The following is a 17,038-nucleotide window of genomic DNA, read 5'->3' as shown; positions in this document are numbered from 1 at the left end:
CTTACATGTAAAGTCTTTCGATAATTAGTTCCTAAATCTTAACCATCCCCTGGCATGACTGACCACCTCTTATCAAGAGGAGTAATTTCTCATTATCAGAATGGAAGGTTGAAACTTGAGAAGGCGAACATAATATAAATCCTTATTATCATAGGTCATAACCATTTCAGAAACTACAACTTACACATTTTCTTGCCAACAATCAAATGCAAATTGACACAGTATTTCTTATATTACAATAACTGACATGCACAATGCAAAAACTACAATCAATTAAAGATGGAGCTAGCATTCAAAACAGCAAGGAATAAGACTTGGAATTTGTAAAGTTTGCACAATGAGTCTTGTAGATAGCAATGCAACCTAATTCATGCCATTGGAGAATCACAGGAGTAGGATGGGCTTAGTCGGCTGTCCAGCTCTGCTCCACTATTTCCCTCACTCTTCGATTGTACTCACGCTTGTTCTCACTAAACATCCGAGCTGCTTCAGAGTTTGCAGGCGAATTTGGGTTGGGATCGCAAAGCAATGACTGCAACAAATGAATCAACTTTCAATTTAAAACAGTTATAACAAGATGACTGGTACTACACTAGCAGAGTATGTCAATTTAAAAAATATGCTTTATTTCAAAGCCAAACTATGATAAGTCATCACAAAATGATAAAAAATAATCATATCTACAGTGCACACCACACTGCTGCAACAAGGCATCCTGCTGTACTCTGTTTAGCTAGAGTGTACATCTGATTTTAATAAAAGAACAGCAAAGAAGTCCTTTTAATTTTTCAATATTTTTTTTTAAAAAAAAGGGCTTGAAATCCAAGTAAGGAGGCAAGAAAGCAATCATATTTTCAGAAAAGGTGTTGACCAATTTTACACAATACACAAATGGATAGGTAGATAAGGTTAGAAATATTTTTAAAAAGTTCATTGCATTTTGCGCCACAAACAATACCAAAATCATTCAAAAGTCAGGAATAAGTACTCCATAGTATGTTGAAAAAACAACAGAGGGAAAAAAAGAGAAAGATTACAATGAAGTGTAGGACTATAATTCTTTTATGACAAAAGACATAGTTAAGGTGTGCATCAGAATGGATTTATGCAAAATGAGAAGGTGAAGCCCTATAGGGACTCAAGGAGCCAGAGGTAAAATCTAAGGGTACAGGAGGAGGTATGTGTATTGTAATTGAAAGAAAATCAAACTTCAAGATGTAGGGTTAATGCTGTACAAAAGTGAAGTAAAAGCAAAAGGAACTTAAGGAGTAGGAGGTGCCAATAAGTCGATACCTCCTCCAGTAAAAGAGTGTTAGCCTTAGATTAAATAAGTAAATAAATGATCAGATACTTGAACATTTTGCATAAATTTGCCATATGAATCAAAGCCTAACATTTATACAAAGATAAATAATTAAACATTTGAATACCCTTGTTCTAAAGGCCAGTCCTAAAGACCAGATTATTAGTACCTTTTCTGTATCAACACAACCATCCCCCTTTCAATTTCATCATTTAGCAATTAGCATATTACATGAATGGCCCAAGTTTTCAAATATACCAACAAGGAAATTGAAGCGTGCCTTGCTATAAAGGAGCCTAAAGTACCAAAGGCATGTACCTCACTGAAGGGCAGCACATAGACCAAAACAAGATGAGTGTGGTGACCCTAACACTAAGTACACCTTTGGGAACATATGACTACAATGAACACAAAGATGTACTTGATTTCTTAATTAATTGTATCAGATGATACCTGGATAGAAGTGAGTATAGCAGCTACATCATATATAGGACTCCATTGGTTTTGCAATATATCCAAACAAATACTCCCATCTGCATAAACTGCCCAGAGTAGAAAAAAATATCATTAGGAGATCCACGTATTGGATTAATGGAAAACATGGTTAGGTTCTCCATCTAAAACTTACTATTTGGATGAAACATTCGAGATACAAATCGTACGGTTGGTGGCTTGTTTGGATAATCCTCCGTAAATTGGAGTGTCAATTTAAACGTGCCTGAATAGCTCAAAATATATAGACAGGCAGTTAAATATATCTAACTGATATGATGATATCAAGCAAAAGAAAATTTGACATCCAAATCCACAATTTAGATGAAAAGGCAACCAAACTATGATTGCACAATACTTTTTTAAAAAATAATATCAAACTAGAGTGCAACAAGGCTACATAGGGTAGGGATTTAAAAGTTTAACTAAAGACTAGTATCTGGATGCCAGTGGTAAAAAGATTTTCAATTTTAAGATAAACATAGACATTCATCAAAAGCATCTCAAAATATAGTAGAATCAAGACTCCGGATGGTGAAAGGACCATGGCACTCTTTGCAACATAAATCTACAAAGTAAGCACACCTTATATTATAGAATCATTAAAATTGTATCTAAAACACAAAATGACAAAATAACCTATATGAAACATGTATCAAACTTGTTTTGACATACGAGCTGTGGTACAAAGAATGACTCACCTCCATCCCATGGAGTATCATCTGGACTGCAATCCAAAGCAGACAAGAAAGCAGAAATTGCTTATCCATCCATACTTAAACAAAGTGAAATAAATAAAATAGTGACTACATTATACAAGTAAACACAATAATGGATCCTCAATCCAGCGTCAACTGAACTCACCCAAATATTACAGCATTCCATAACATAATATTGTTGTCCTGAGGGGCACCACTGATTCCTGCAGGAGGATCCTGTTGCAACCTCTTAAAATCTCTCATCAGCCTCTTCCTCGCAGGAGTCGACATTTCTACCACCTAGGAAAAACAACATCCACAAATCAGGGGAAGATAAATGCTTGAATTCAATTTTCAACCCAAAGAAAGCTTCATTTCAACAAAAACAATATATTACAGAATTGAATATATTGTTTATACCTTAAGAAAATCACAATTTATGTCAATTAAAAAAAGGACCATAACAGATGGACAATTAAGGAGTTTAAAACACATTCTGAAACCTAAAACTTTCAACCTAAGCTATAATATTCACATCTTTAATCCGGCAAAATTTTCATGATTCTTGACAGGGCAAGAACTTCACAACAAACGTAGAATCATAATTTCCAAGAATAATCGCATACATAAATCTTTATTAGCAATAACAGAATACAAAACCCCCAAAATCAACAAAAACAGTGCAAATTCCAAAAGGAACCAACAACCAAAAAAAAATAATAAAATCATGAATTTAGACATAGATCCATCGTCTGCCACACTCGTCATCATAGTTTATAACAGAAACAACACGCAAACTGGAACAACCGGAACAATTAAAAAAGAAATTGATTTTTAAATTAAATTGCAGGAAAAAGAACGAAATCGGAAAAGAAAAAGTAAAAGAATATGAATTGGCTCACCGGAAAGGAAGTAGAAAGGATTGAGAAGGTGGAAACGAGAGAGACGGGAGCTTTATGGCAGCGGCGATTGATCTAAAGGAGTGGCGGCCAGGGGCAGAGAGAAAGAAAGAGGAGCTATTCTTATTCTTATTCTTTTCTCGTTTTCATTCATTTGTGCTCGTTTATTGGGTTTGGGGTCAAATCATCATCCTATTCCTCCACTCGCTTTAATTTCTCAATTTACTATTTTTTTTATTTATTATTTTTCTTTTTGAATATCGTATTTGTTCTTATTTCTCAATATTATTATGTGCAGAAGAAGAGGGATTAATTATGAAATTAATCATTTATATAAATTACATATTAAAATATATAAAATAATATAGATTTATATATAATTATTTTTATGTAAAATTAATAATAAAAAATTCTTAAATAATTTGATTAAATTATAATTTAATTATTTTTAACTATTAATTTCATAAGAAAACAAAATACATGTAAGTCTCTATTATAAATATAAACACAAATTGCATAATAATAATAATAATAATAATAATAATAATAATAATAATAATAATATATTTTTTATGTTTTGGAGAAGGTGAGAGAATGTATTTGTCTTGTAGTGGGATTAACTTGTGTAAAAGAATTTGTATTTTGTAAGGGGGGTAGAATGGTTAAAAAGATAGGGTTTACAATTTGTTAGTTGTCATCTAAAATTCCTAATATTTTGAACCTTTAACTTACGGAGAGGGTGGGATACTGAAAAAAGTGAAAAACCCATACATGAGCAGTTGATGAAGCATCTGCAGATAATTGTAGGTGTAGAAGGATAAAAAGAAGAGTAGTGTAGTTAAAAATTAAGGTGGAGATGCAGGGGATCGAACCCTGTACCTCCCGCATGCAAAGCGGGCGCTCTACCATTTGAGCTACATCCCCTTTATATTCTCATGAAATTAAAGATATTAAATAATAATATAACATGGTCTATAGTGGCTGAGTTCCAGATCACAACGCGTTTACAGCGAGAAACTGATCCGCGTGTGTAGCACTACTTAAACTTCATTCACACTTTTCACCGTTTTCAATTCATGAGAAGAATATGATTCCTTGCTATCGATATATTAACATCAGCAGAGTGACATTTCATAGTTGCATGCAAAAAAGGTTAGGAAACCATAATCGTACGATGCAGAAAAAAAAAAAAAACCTGAAATTTATCTCACTGTTCTCATTGGAGGATTCTTTTTATTTTGTCTTCTTTAATAACTATAGCTAACTTAACTAAATATACTTATGGATCATAATTGCAAGAAATTAAATCAACACATTTGAACAAGAAGGAACAAAAACTGGAAAAACATGGGTGAGATTGGTGCACCATGTCCTTTTTGTATTGGTGTCAAGCTTGAGAGAGTGCCACGCGTACGTGAGGTACAATGAGGTGGCATATGTTAGGTGAAAAGTTTACCGGTAAAGGGAGAGAGGGGTTAATGGATGGAGTTTCAATTTGGCCCCCGTTGGGACTGCTTTATAAATGGCGAAAAATTATGGGGTGAAACTGAAACCTGTTTTTTGGTTGGCTGGTGAAATTGTTTGGTCCAGTTTTGGCTTATATTGTGTTAAAATTTGTGGGCGGACATTTTTTGATTCCGAAAATCAAACAAACTTCAAGGGAACGGCAAAAAAAAATTCGAGGGAGGAATTGAACTTCATAAATTTGAACTAAACGTTAATAATGATGTGTGACAAAAAAAAAAAGAAAGAAAAGGTTAACAACGAAGCACCTAACTTCAAATGGAGAATAAATGTTTATATATAGGCGCAACTTCAGTATGAAGGATAGGAGAGGGTAGGAGAGATGGAGGAGAATATGCAACGATTCTTGTTCATAGCCGTTATGAAGGGGCACAAGCCCGATGTATACACCAGTTGGAAGGAGGTGAACCAGCAAGTTCTGGATTATACGTTTCCTGAGTTTCACAGATTCAATAGCTTTGAACACGCATGCTCGTGCTTCAAAGCGAGGATGTCGTCGATTTGTGCTGAGAAAGGTCGTAGTGGTGAAACTAGTCGAGTGACGCCGGATGGAGGTGGCGGCAAGAAATTGGCTATCTCCGGCGGAGGCTATCCTTGCCGGCCAATTGTTTCATGTAAGACTTGTGAAACGACATTCGCTTTTTAAAAGTTAGTGTATTTATGAAGGTTTGCTTTGCAGTGATGGAATGTGATTTTATTCGATTTGGATTTTTGTTAGTGCTGTTTATTCTGGTCATTTTATGTCCGGTTATTAAAATTATTATTTTATGCGATTTTTGTTGTTCGATGACTGTGCAAAAGGGCTTCCTATAATTCCAGCGGAGGAGCTTAACGCGGATTTCGCAGTTGTGAGCAGCATGGAGGAGTGGTTGCTGAAAGTTTGCCTGGAGGCAGAGATCCCTTGCCCATGTTTCTTCAAGGTGGAACGATTTGTCGGAGAGAAAGACCCGTTCTTTGGCTTCACGGTTGTTATTCCTAGGCATCCATTTGAGATAGAGCTATTTGTCACTGTCGTTTCTCGATGGTTGAAAAAGCTGCAAGAGAGGATGCTGCTTATGAGATGCTATGCGTGTTGCTTGATGTAACTGGAAAAGAGATTCGGGATTATAACTACAGAAAGGCGAAGCTTCTTGGAGACTCAAATAATGCGCTTCGGGCCAGGGTAGGTCAACTGGAAGAATCTTACGAGAAGCTGAAGGCCAGTTACGATTCCCTTGTAAGACGCCATGTCGAAGGAGAAAGAGTTTGATGTGTGTGTTCTGAATGTGTCGTTGGTGTTTGGTTATGTTGTATTTGTTCAGTTATTGTTGTGTGTCCTTTATTTTTGGTGATTAAACCGCAAAGTAGTATGCAATGTGTTTTAGTTTGTTGTTGAATCGGAAGGCTTAGTAGATAATGTGGGAAAAATTGTGTTAATTAGTGATGATCATGTTATGATTAACGACGTTACCTTATAATACAATGAAGTACGATTCGGGTGGAATCTCGTTTGTTTGACCCTGAAATTTTTTTTGTCGTTATTGAGCAGTAGTTGTTTTAAATGTTGGCAGAGATATCCCTGCATGAGAAGAAGATATGCTTACTTTTGTTTTGTCTTTTTTCGGGGACTGGCTTGGACTATACGGCTGTGCCTGCAGTGACACAGTGTACAGAAGAAAATTTGTCGTGGGGTGGCTTTTGGAATGCATGTCCTGTATGTGTTCAGGTGTCGTAAATAGAGGATGAGGGTAAATGGATTAACGGGTTAAAGTAGTAAAATCACGTATGAATAATTATACTTCGCTGACTTAATAACAGTTATGATGGAATAATAACCTGATGTTATGCGTGAACTGAGTATTAGACTAATTAATACAATAGAATATATGTTAAAAAGTAAACAATAGAAGACAGTGAAAAGTAAGCCTGCTACAATGCAGGTAACACATGGTGGTAGGTGGTGTTTTAAGGTTAAGAGGAGCCTACTTCCTAACCAGAGCTAAGTATAGGACGAAGATGGTAACGAAGATAAATAGGATACATGGGTAGGAAATCTGTTGCCGCTGCGTTTGGTTGGATCGGTTGTTTTGACGGACAGTTGGGTGGTTGTCTCCTTGTTCTATTTGACGATGACCATGTATGCCTTCATCGAAGGGGAGTATTTGGTCAACAATTGGGTGGTTGTCTCCATGTTCTTTCGGACGATGACCCTGTAAGCCTTCCTCGAAGGGGAGTACTTGGTTAACCATCGGTGATGGGTTATGCTGAATGGTTGGTGGTTGACTACGATGCAGTAGAGCAACATTGTGGGTGATCTGATTCTGTAAGCGTCCGGCAGAGAGGAATTGTTCGAACGCCATACGAGCTTCATCGAAGGTTTGGAAAGACTTATGGAGGTTGCCGCTAAATTCGTTAACTTGGCTATGACAGGCCGGCCAGAAACTATAGATACCAGGGACCCTCCCACGGAAAACAACATAGTATCTCTTGTTGGCCCGGACCATGTTGAGATTTGAAGGGAGAGGTGTGTTGAGTTTGGGTAAGATGGGAGGTTGGATTTGGAGGCTTTTATACCCAAGGACGATTGGTCTTGTGATGTGTACATGAAATTATATTTCTGTAACATTTCCAACGGCTAGAAAAAGTGGTCGAATGTATGGATGAGATGTGTCCTTCTGCAAGGACCAGAAAGTATGGTTGGACTAGCGTAATGTTGGTTCGATGAATGACGGTGACCCGGTTGAACCAAAATATAAAAAAAAAACGAGTCTTATAAAAGAACCGACCAAGTTATTAAAATTTTTTAGGGGATTGCTAGGTAAATAATGGTTTACCTATACCTTTACTTTCAAATATGGTTTGGTTTCATAGTTTATTGAGAAAATTACACTCCCCTCCCCTTCAAGATGCTAAAATGATACTCCCTCCCCTCTATTTTATAAATGAACATTCCGCTCTCTTCTAATTTCTAAAAAACTTCCTTATTAATCCATTTTAAATTTTTTGTGTTAACTAATGTTAACTTTATCCATTTTTTAAAAAAAATAAATTATTTTTTAAAAAAAATACCCATTAACAAAAAATTTATTTTTTTATCATTAAATTTTGCTTATTAAAATATCCTTTAATAAATTATTCTTTTATTGATTAAATTATATTTTTTAAAAAAATTAATAATTATGTTTTTTTCTAAAATACCCTTCAATAATTTTTTAATTATTAAATTATAATTTTACCAAAATTTTTGTTAATATTTTTTTTTATATTTTACTATTAATTTTTCGATATCTATATATATTATTTTACTATTAATATTAGTTAATACAAAAAATTTAAAATAGAGTAAAGAGGAGGTTTTTAAAAGTTATAAGGGAGGGGAATGTAGATTTATAAAATAGAGGGGAGGAAAGTGTCATTTTAGCATCTTGCAGGGGAGTGGAGTGAAATTTTTTATAGTTTATTTAAGTTGACAAGTAGAAATCATAACCTGTTTTTTAGTTTTGTACTGTTATCAATGAAAGAAAGAAGACAATTTAACAACTAAGTTATGTGCAATAGTTAAGGAAATTGATTTCAGTAACCAAATATGTTGTACGAAATTTTTACAGGCAAAGTGTAAACAACAGAACATTAAATCTGCATGGGAACCTAACTCATGGGAGGTTGACGAAGAGTAGCAACTCGTAGTCCGCACGACAGTGGATGCAAGGGATATGAGCGGCCCCTCCGAAAGCATGGATGGAGTTTCACTCTGCTGTCCGTCTGCGATAGTCATACAGAAGACCCATGTGGCCCCTGGTGGAGCACCTGGGCGAGGCACACATCGTATATTGTTCTTCTATATGGGGCATTTGGACCTCACCCGGCCACGAGTTATTCAGTATTGAGAAGCACCTTGCGTTATAATCAGCGAGTAAACCAGCCGCATCTAGCTCGCGAAACAGTTTGAGCCCTTTCCGGTTTCCATCGTTGTCGTCCCTGCGAAGCAGTGATGTGTGGAAAACGATCCAACACAAAACTCACCGGCAAGTGTATTGGGTCGCATCAAGTAATAATAACTCACATGAGTGAGGTCGATCTCACAGGGATTGAAGGATTGAACAATTTTAGTTTAGTGGTCGATTTAGTCAAGCGAATCAAGATTTGGTTGAGTGATTTGTAATTTGCAGAAACTAAATTGCATGAAAAGTAAAGGGGAAGGGGAGATTTGCAGTAAACTAAAGAGCAGAAAGGTAAAAGTGCTGAATCTTAAAGTGCACGTAATGTAAATTGCAGAAACTTAGATTGCAAGTAATGTAAATGGCTGAAGCTTAAAGTGCAAGAAATGTAAATTGCTTGAATCATAAAAGGAATTGGGAATTGGGATTGCAGAATTTAAACAAGCAAAATTAAATTGCATCAAACAGCAAAGCAAAAGATTAATTGAATTGGAATGGATCTCAAACAGAAGAGTGAAAATGCTTTGAGAATTGTAAAGACAGAAAGGCAGTGCTTAATTTGCAGCAATGTAAAAGAGGTTGAAGATCTCAGGAGTGGAAGAGACTAGATAACAAGTCTAGATCTCAAATCCTTCCTTGATCCAACAAGAACAATTGCAAAAGAAATAAAGAAAAGTAAATTGCAGAAAGAGTAGAAGGTGAAGCAGTAAATGGAAATTTAAATTCAATTATGCAGAAAATTTAAAACGAGAGATCTCAAGATGAGATTGAAACAGAAGTTCTTCAATTCTCCACCCAAGATCCAAAGCAAGAAAAGTAAAGAGTGCTCAAGCAAGAACAAAGAAGAAGAGAGATCAATTCTCCTTCCAAGTTCTCAGAAATACAAATACAAATTCAAAGTAAAAAGCTCAAAATTGAAAATGAAAGCTAAAAAGGAAAATTCAAAGTAAAGTCTAGTGGTCCTAATTACATCAAACTAACTCCTATTTATGCACTTTCTATTCTTGGATATTGGAATTTGGATGGGCTTTTGATTTGGTGAAGAAATGAATTAAGTTGGAATTTTAAATTTCTTTTTCAGCCCAAATGCACCTCCCAGGGGGATGCTCAGCTCACAAAGTGAGCTGAGCTTTGAGACTTGGTGTGGGGAGGCCTTGGTAGCGTGCTGTTGCTTGGGATGCATCAGGGGAAAGCTCAGCTCACAAAGTGAGCTGAGCATTGGTGCCTTGGTGCCAATTTGTTGCGTGCTGCCCTTGGACCGTGTCAAATTTGTTGCGCGCTTCACTCCCCTTGGCTGTGTCAAGTGTTGCGTGAAATGCACCAAGGGTAGCGCTCAGCTCTCCAAGTGAGCTGAGCCTTGGGGCATCCAAGGAGAGCTCCTTGGTTCGAAACCTACAGGAAGCATGCGCTGCCCATTTCTTTGGTTGCCTTGCTTCCTTGCTTCCTCAAGGTGTGGGGTTTGAACCTTGGGGGATGCATTTGGCCATTTTTGGCTTATTTTTCCTTGTGAGTAGCGCTTCCCTCATCCCCTTTGGTCATGGGTTCAAGTCTTGGAGTATGCACTTGCACTTTATTTTCTTTGAATTTTTCCTTGTGAGCTCTCGATAATGCTCACTTTGTGAGCTGAGTTTGGTCTTCCTTTCCTTGTTTCTTGGCCTCATGTTGTGCTCAGCTACTGAGCTTTGTGCCTTGGTCCCTTGAGAGTAAGTGTAGCGCTCACTTGGTGAGCTTGGTGCTCTTGGAGAGAGCTTCATGGTTTGTTGCGCCACACTTCCTTCTTTCTTGGCCACACTTTTTCTTCCTTGAGCCACACTTCTTAGGCCACGCTTTCTTCTTTTCTTCTTTTCTTCATCTACAATTAACCAAAATAACCAATCAAAGTATTCCCAAATTCACAAGGTTTATAAATCATTAAAAATCAATTAAATTTAGCTTAAACCTCATGATTTAGCATCAATTACATGGTGGTTGTTTGATTTAGAGAAGTCATGCATTTTCATTCCAAATTACTTTCTTAGGGTGCAAGAAAGTGCATAAAACTTAATAAAATTAAAGAAAAAGGCTAGTGAAACTAGGCTAAGATGACTTGTCATCACAACACCAAACTTAAAACTTGCTTGTCCCCAAGCAAGAAAAGAATTATGTTCAAATGTTCTTTCAATCAGGATGGATTGAAGAATAATTTGTAATTTCTTGTGAGTGAAGTGATTAAGTGACAGTGGGGTGAACTCTAAATTATATGCTCATGCAAGGGCTCCAGTGCTTACTAGTCCCTACATCTTGGAAGTCTTAGGTCTTAGAACTTTCATCCAAATGATATCATGGAGATCTCTCTATAGGTAATCACCTTGAAGCAGCTTATGATTTGTGTTTTGGCTTTGACTCTAAGTGTCATGTCTCAAAGCGGCTCTTTAGATAAGCTTTCAATCAATACTCCTAAACCAGTTGGTTTTAAGGTATTAGGTGTTGAAGCACCCCTTAGGATTTACTTACTCAAGCCTCTCTCTTTGACACAATTCGACCACAAGCATTTACTAGGATAATAACTCTTTTGAGTTCTTGTTTCTTTCTTCTTTTCTGCCTAGTAATTGATGCTCAGAGCCTTGGGCCATTTTCTCTTTGTTTTTATATCTTCTTTATTTTCTTTTGTTTGCTGCTTCTTGGATCAATAAATGTTCGAAAATCTCCACAATACTTCTTTGAACTCTATGTCCTGCCTAGGAGCTCCCTTGCAAGTTTTCATAAGCATGCAACCTCAATGCATAATCACACAACCAGAACCACCACTTCTCCTAATCTTTTGCTTGCCTCAAAATTATTTAATTCCTCAATCCTTCTTTTCAAAGAACTATCATGTGGTGCCTTTTTTTTTTGAAATCTTGAGTGCACGCAAGTTTGAAAAGTGTAGTGTTGTGAATAATCAAGCATCTTAATTATTGAATTACAGAAAAACTATACTATGCAGACAGGCAGGGGTATTATATCACTTTCAACCATAGCAGTGTCTGATGCAAAATTAACAATATAACCTTTTGGAGTTTACTTGCTTTCCTCCTCCTCATCATCATCATTGCTGGTCTTCACATTTTTATTTTTTTGATTGATGATGCTTAATCTTTCCAAAAGCTTGTATGATGCTCTGCAGTGATATTGAAAGTTGCTTGTTCCCCAAGCACTTGAAAAATGGTTAGCATGCATTAATTATTTGTGGGCTTTTGAACTTACTTTGGTGTGGGAACACCAAACTTAGTACCTTGCCAGTGGTTCTCATGCATCAAGTTAACCATATGTGAAATTCTTTTTCTTTGCTAAAAGTAATAGAACTGAAAACTAGGAAACAACAAATTAGTTAACTAGTTTATCTAAATGCTTGAAGCTAGCATTATGCAGAAGGTGAGAATGTGTTTTATGATGAGATTTTGGTGGAACACCAGACTTAGAATCCTTCATTCTCCCTTATATTGTTTTGGTGTGCAACACCAAACTTAGCTTCTTGTAATATAGATAAAGCTAATTAACCTTTTTATTAAAATAGCTATGAAAAGGGAACTACCTCAGGTTGGGTTGCCTCCCAACAAGCGCTCTTTTATTGTCACTAGCTTGACATCCTTCATTCTGTGCTCATGGAAGTTCAAAATCTTGTTGCCTTTGATTTTCTCCTCTCATCCTGAGCTTCCTTTCCTCTGCTTCTTCTTGTGAAATTTCTCTGTGATGCTTTTCTTGGATGAGTAATTCTTTTCCCATAGCCCTCTCATTTTCCTTCAAAATTGCTTTCCATTTCTCCAACCTAGCAGCTTTTTCGTTGTCTTTTGGGTCATCTTCAATGACTTTGGAGATGATATTTGCCTTCTTCTCATCCGTTTCAGCAAGGTGCTTAGCTAATTATTGCATTTGCTTCTCAATTCTTCTTATTGAGGCTTCCTGATCCTTCATTGTCACCTCTTGGTGCTTCATCATCCTCTCTATTAAGATCTCCAAGTTGGTGATCCTCTGAGATTCTTGTGAGATTAGTTGGTTGTGGGGTGTTGGGGGTTGGAAGTGTGTGCATTGGGGTGGTGCGTGATGGTTGTTGTTGTGAGGGTGGTTTTTATGCTGGTTTTTGAAGTTGGGGTTGTTGCAGTTGAAGTCCCTTGGTCTTTGATTTTGGTGTTCGACCCCCCTCCAGTTGGAATGAGTCCTCCAGGGTGGGTTGTACACATCATTCTGAGACCTGTGTTGGAACATGCTTGAGGAGCTGTTTGGGGAGTGTGGTCGCTCATGACTTTGTTGCTCATAGTTAGTTGCTCCAAAACCTCTTTCAGGTTGATTCCCATCATGTGACTTTTTAAATAAGTTGTGAGTATTTATTGCAGCAACTTGTAGCCAATCAATTTTTCTGACTATCAGTTCCAATTATTGTTGAAGTTGTTGGTGTATCTGTTTGTTTTGGGCCAAAATGACACTTACACCTTCAATTTCCATCACTCCTTTCTCTTGTGTGGATGGTTGCACTTCTGCCTCTAGCTCACCAATTTCCTGGAGTGGTTTCAGCTTGGCTAGGAGTTCACTCATTAATTCTTCCCATCCGATGATGCTTCCTTGTGGGAAAGCTTCAAACCATTGAGCAACATCGCTCATGGTGATGAGTGGGTGCTTCAAGTTATGGGTTGCATTATCATTCAAGGTGGGGACATTACTCCCATGATTACTGAAATTTGTTGAATTCCCCTCCATGATCTGCACAATCACAAATGGTTCAAATGAAGATAGAGTATATTCATGCTAGAATGTGATTAGAAGATTAGTTGACACAAGGTGTCAAACAGTTGATAAACTTGAAAGATTAATGGAAGAAAATTACTTCTCTCGTATATTCAACAAGCTAAAGCATGAGAATCATACAAAGCCAGAGATACCAACAAAACTTCACTCTATTGCTAAAGTGAAATTTCAGTTAGTTCAAGCAAAAATTCAAAAAGTTAGTGGGTTAGTCAAAAATTAAAGAAACAGAAAAGAAAAATGCTAGATCTAGATCTCCACTTCACTTAATCATTGTCAATCTAATTCAATCCCTGGCAACGGCGCCAAAAACTTGATTTGTGGAAAACGATCCAACACGAAACTCACCGGCAAGTGTACCGGGTCGCATCAAGTAATAATAACTCACATGAGTGAGGTCGATCCCACAGGGATTGAAGGATTGAACAATTTTAGTTTAGTGGTCGATTTAGTCAAGCGAATCAAGATTTGGTTGAGTGATTTGTAATTTGCAGAAACTAAATTGCATGAAAAGTAAAAGGGAAGGGGAGATTTGCAGTAAACTAAAGAGCAGGAAGGTAAAAGTGATGAATCTTAAAGTGCACGTAATGTAAATTGCAGAAACTTAGATTGTAAGTAATGTAAATGGCTGAAGCTTAAAGTGCAAGAAATGTAAATTGCTTGAATCATAAAAGGAATTGGAAATTGGGATTGCAGAATTTAAACAAGCAAAATTAAATTGCATCATACAGCAAAGCAAAAGATGAATTGAATTGGAATGGATCTCAAACAGAAGAGTGAAAATGCTTTGAGAATTGTAAAGACAGAAAGGCAGTGCTTAATTTGCAGCAATGTAAAAGAGGTTGAAGATCTCAGGAGTGGAAGAGACTAGATAACAAGTCTAGATCTCAAATCCTTCCTTGATCCAACAAGAACAATTGCAAAAGAAATAAAGAAAAGTAAATTGCAGAAAGAGTAGAAGGTGAAGTAGTAAATGGAAATTTAAATTCAATTATGCAGAAAATTTAAAATGAGAGATCTCAAGGTGAGATTGAAACAGAAGTTCTTCAATTCTCCACCCAAGATCCAAAGCAAGAAAAGTAAAGAGTGCTCAAGCAAGAACAAAGAAGAAGAGAGATCAATTCTCCTTCCAAGTTCTCAGGAATACAAATTCAAAGTAAAAAGCTCAAAATTGAAAATGAAAGCTAAAAAGGAAAATTCAAAGTAAAGTCTAGTGGTCCTAACTACATCAAACTAACTCCTATTTATACACTTTCTATTCTTGGATATTGGAATTTGGATAGGCTTTTGATTTGGTGAAGAAATGAATTAAGTTGGAATTTTAAATTTCATTTTCAGCCCAAATGCACCTCCCAGGGGGATGCTCAGCTCACAAAGTGAGCTGAGCTTTGAGACTTGGTGTGGGGAGGCCTTGGTAGCGTGCTGTTGCTTGGGATGCATCAGGGGAAAGCTCAGCTCACAAAGTGAGTGAGCTGAGCATTGGTGCCTTGATGCCAATTTGTTGCGTGCTGCCCTTGGACCGTGTCAAATTTGTTGCGCGCTTTACTCCCCTTGGCCGTGTCAAGTGTTGCGTGAAATGCACCAAGGGTAGCGCTCAGCTCTCCAAGTGAGCTGAGCCTTGGGGCATCCAAGGAGAGCTCCTTGGTTCGAAACCTACGGGAAGCATGCGCTGCCCATTTCTTTGGTTGCCTTGCTTCCTTGCTTCCTCAAGGTGTGGGGTTCGAACCTTGGGGGGTGCATTTGGCCATTTTTGGCTTATTTTTCCTTGTGAGTAGCTTTTCCCTCATCCCCTTTGGTCATGGGTTCAAGTCTTGGAGCATGCACTTGCACTTTATTTTCTTTGAATTTTTCCTTGTGAGCTCTCGATAATGCTCACTTTGTGAGCTGAGCTTGGTCTTCCTTTCCTTGTTTCTTGGCCTCATGTTGTGCTCAGCTCACAAAGTGAGCTGAGCTTTGTGCCTTGGTCCCTTGAGAGTAAGTGTAGCGCTCACTTGGTGAGCTTGGTGCTCTTGGAGAGAACTTCTTGGTTTGTTGTGCCACACTTCCTCCTTTCTTGGCCACACTTTTTCTTCCTTGAGCCACACTTCTTAGGCCACGCTTTCTTCTTTTCTTCATCTACAATTAACCAAAACAACCAATCAAAGTATCTCCAAATTCACAAGGTTTATAAATCATTAAAAATCAATTAAATTTAGCTTAAACCTCATGATTTAGCATCAATTACATGGTGGTTGTTTGATTTAGAGAAGTCATGCATTTTCATTCCAAATTACTTTCTTAGGGTGCAAGAAAGTGCATAAAACTTAATAAAATTAAAGAAAAAGGCTAGTGAAACTAGACTAAGATGACTTGTCATCAAGCAGCAACGTCATCGAGAGTGCATATTTGGCTGCTTTATGGCCTCTGCTTGTTGCACTATTCAGCATTTGGAAGCCAACGTCTTGGTTACGTCTGATGAAGAGTTCCCGAAGCGCCTCACGAAACAGAAGCTCTGGATGCCTAGCGGCCATGCAGCGGTCAAAGAATCTCATTGCCTCGGTGTCGCGGCTCCACCACCATGGCGTTGCATGTCGTGGCGGTATAGAAACACTGCGGTGAACAATATCCGCGTCTCCTGCATCCCGTGCAGCCTTGCAGGTTATTCTAAGACTGCAGAGGTTCTGAATGGAGTTTGACGCAACTTTAACGGTTAATGTAACCCAAATGTCGTTCGAAAGGAAGAGGGTATTTGAGAAACGGTCCATTGTCATTTTACGTTTGTTCCTGTTGGTTCGTATTTCGATGGGATGGGGATATGTGTATAGAGTTGCGAATATGGAGTGTGGCAAAGGAGTGTGCCTCCATATTTATAAGTCCACCGATCCCATTGGAATCCTGAACTGGAGTGTAGCAGATAGGTTCTGAGTAATGTATGCGTAATATTAAACGTTTGAGTAAGCGTAACTATGTTAAATTGAAAACTGTATGGGGAATGCTATTAATAAAAATACACTACACCCTAATGTAATGCTATTAATTAAATTTACTCTATTAATCCTATTATTTTACATTATTCACACATTGTTAAACAAAAATTGTTAGTTACCTATACTTTTTGAAACTTGTAGTAGTATAGATTCTTCCACGTGTAGTCAGAATAGTAGTATATATTTTTTTAACATTATTCTGACTAGTATTAATCCTGACGAGTATGTCATCATGGAGGACCTTGAGCAGATGCTACGCAGGGCATGCGACGCCCTTAAGGCAGAGCCTCCAATGTTTGTGCTGCGTGATTGCGTACATGTCCAGGGCGAGCGCTATTATGGGTATATGGTGCAAGTGACTGGACCGCCGGAGGGAGTCAATTTTTCTACCTTCGGCAGGTTCTCAGCCGACGAACGCATGGCCAGGCAAGATGCCGCTTTTGTATCTCTACAGGCAGTTGTGGGAGAGTCCAGAAAGGAG

The 17,038-nt window shown here is 37.5% G+C and overlaps 2 protein-coding genes and 1 non-coding gene across 3 annotated transcripts; all 3 read right to left on the bottom strand.

Annotated features, from left to right (window-relative positions):
• Positions 1–115: 115 nt before the first annotated feature.
• On the bottom strand, positions 116–4,291 carry LOC112722470 (ubiquitin-conjugating enzyme E2 2). Its single transcript, XM_025773507.2, has 6 exons — positions 3,396–4,291; positions 2,660–2,793; positions 2,497–2,522; positions 1,932–2,021; positions 1,757–1,845; positions 116–532 (listed from the first exon to the last, which is right to left on the bottom strand). The coding sequence occupies exons 2-6, from the start codon at positions 2,782–2,784 to the stop codon at positions 404–406; spliced, it is 459 nt and encodes a 152-aa protein (XP_025629292.1). The 5' UTR covers positions 2,785–2,793; positions 3,396–4,291; the 3' UTR covers positions 116–403.
• On the bottom strand, positions 4,244–4,316 carry TRNAA-UGC (transfer RNA alanine (anticodon UGC)). The gene has a single exon. It is a non-coding gene; the product is annotated as a tRNA-Ala (tRNA).
• Positions 4,317–15,930: 11,614 nt separating this feature from the next.
• On the bottom strand, positions 15,931–16,341 carry LOC112721705 (uncharacterized). The gene has a single exon (XM_025772741.1). It carries the CDS (start codon positions 16,339–16,341, stop codon positions 15,931–15,933), a length of 411 nt encoding a protein of 136 aa, XP_025628526.1.
• Between the last annotated feature and the right edge of the window lie 697 nt (positions 16,342–17,038).

This window comes from Arachis hypogaea, chromosome 11 (genome assembly GCF_003086295.3).
Source record: "Arachis hypogaea cultivar Tifrunner chromosome 11, arahy.Tifrunner.gnm2.J5K5, whole genome shotgun sequence".
Classification (NCBI taxonomy): domain Eukaryota; kingdom Viridiplantae; phylum Streptophyta; class Magnoliopsida; order Fabales; family Fabaceae; genus Arachis; species Arachis hypogaea.
This window is presented reverse-complemented; position numbering and strand designations above follow the sequence as displayed.